This window comes from Buceros rhinoceros, unplaced genomic scaffold (assembly GCF_000710305.1).
Source record: "Buceros rhinoceros silvestris isolate BGI_N320 unplaced genomic scaffold, ASM71030v1 scaffold15141, whole genome shotgun sequence".
NCBI classification, from domain to species: domain Eukaryota; kingdom Metazoa; phylum Chordata; class Aves; order Bucerotiformes; family Bucerotidae; genus Buceros; species Buceros rhinoceros.
Genome location: NW_010396155.1, coordinates 12,373 through 14,478, shown reverse-complemented (window position 1 = coordinate 14,478; position 2,106 = coordinate 12,373). Strand labels below are relative to the sequence as shown.

General features: G+C 42.7%; 1 protein-coding gene across 1 annotated transcript in view; it reads left to right on the top strand.

Moving 5' to 3' along the window:
* MTOR (mechanistic target of rapamycin (serine/threonine kinase)) overlaps positions 1-2,106 on the top strand; it is a 59,155-nt gene that overhangs the window by 45,319 nt on the left and 11,730 nt on the right. The window contains 2 exon segments of the mRNA XM_010145825.1: positions 935-1,052; positions 1,822-2,028. Coding sequence (XP_010144127.1) covers positions 935-1,052; positions 1,822-2,028 — 325 coding nt within the window.

Sequence of the window (2,106 nt, the reverse complement as noted above, 5' to 3'; positions counted from 1 at the left end):
CCTGCATCGGGCCTATCTCTTTGGTTTTCAGCACATCCAGTCAGCAGTAAAGAAACACTTCCCACACGCCTGACACATCTGTGCTTGGCAGTGTGTGCCCTTAACACAACAACAGTACTTTGGGCAATAGATGCCCAGCATGTGATGGTCTCTTGAAATATTGTTGCATTAAAAACATATTTTATAATCTCCAGTTTCCTTTATGGAGCTGGAGGTGCCAGATCTGTCAATTCCAATTTAAAGAGGAAATCACATAATGCTCACTGCTGGAGGTTTGGGGTTTTTAAAGGGAGGTATGCCTTTAATTTGCTTTTATGAGAATGGAAAGGTGATACACCATTGTCTTATTTTTTTTCAGAGTGACTATCAGGGAAGGCAAATGAGTAATGACTTGTGCACAATATTTTTCTTGCACAATGTTTTCTGGAAAACTCAAAATATAGAAAGGTCAGCTGCGTAACTGTGGTAATTAAAGCCTGCTATGGGAGCAAAGTATTAAGCTGTGCACAAACCTTCACAGCCCCACCCTGCTGCAGTAAAAATGTTTTTCCCTTCTTCTGGGAGGGGATGACTTAACGGTGTTCTGTGCTAGCCGGCACTTGTGCTGTGGGCATTTTATCAATACTGACAAAGTCTTGATGCTACTGTTAGCTACTTTTTACATTGTTTTATATCTGATATAAATGAGCAACAAAGTTTGACCCTCCCCTTTCCCTCTAAAAATTAAACCATTAGCTAGTTAGTTCCACACCTACACACAGGATGTAGATGTTTTGAACCTTTCGTGTTAACGTGAACTCACTCAGTCTGCAGAAGAGTCTTACTGGGGGGGGGTTACCACATGAAATATCTTTCAGACTTCCGAGAAGAAGTCTGCCTCTTAATCCAGCAGGCTTCATTTTCATTCTAGTCAATAATCCCTTTGCTTAACCAGGTGTTTCCTGAAACTGGGTGAGTGGCAGCTGAACCTGCAAGGCATCAATGAGAGCACCATCCCCAAAGTTCTGCAATACTACAGTGCTGCAACAGAGCATGATCGCAACTGGTACAAGGTCAGTAAGGGAAAACTTTTCCAGCCACCACTGCAGAGAGATCAGTGAATTTGGTCACACCCCACACTACAGGAAAGGAAGGTGTTCGTCGGAAGATCGTCTATAACTATCTGCCTTGTTACGGAGAGTAGGATTAAAAACACCAGAGAAAGCAGCCCCAGGCAACCGTGCAATTCTCATTTAGAAGTTTATCTGGTTGGTAAAATTAGGCCACAATTTAGATTCTGTTCTTGCTTTTGGGACTTTCTCTCCTATCAGTTAACAGTGAAGGAGAAAAGATAATCTAAATGGAAAATATTCAACTCAGTATTGAACTTGAACTAGGAAGGTAGCCTTGTTACTAATTCCCAAAGAGCCTTTGATTTCAGGCTTGTGAAGTTTCAATTAATACTTGGTGCCAGATCTTCTGTGAGGCAGCAATCCACTGTATTTCTTCCTGTTACACCACCTCCAGTCCTAAAATATTAAACTTCATTTTAAACTTTAAAAAATTAAGCTGTATGTGAATGGAATGGGACTTAGTTTTTGCTACAGAGCTCCTTTGCCTTAATATCCAACAGGGAGCTCCTGGCCGAGAACTCATCATGATGTTATTTAAAATAACAAGGCAGTTAAAACTACAAGAGAAAGCAAAGCACTGTGGTGTCTGCAGGGTGTAGGTCTGTATGGTTGTCCACGGAAAGGCTGGATTGTTATCTCTCATGATTGGAAAGTACAGATTGCAGAAAGGATTCATCTTCCTTCTGACTTCTGCTCTCTTTGCTGGCAGGCCTGGCATGCCTGGGCAGTGATGAACTTTGAAGCAGTGCTTCACTACAAACATCAAAACCAGGCCAGAGATGAGAAGAAGAAACTACGCCATGCCAGCGGAGCCAGCATCACCAGCGCTAACACCGAGGGCAGCAATAGTGAGAGTGATGCAGAGAGCACGGAGAACAGTCCCATCCCGTCCCCAGTGCAGAAGAAAGTCACTGAGGTACGCTTCTTCTCTGTTTATGGTGAGAGTCAGCGGTAATGTGGATTAGATCTATGTTTCCACATATTTCCCTCTCTT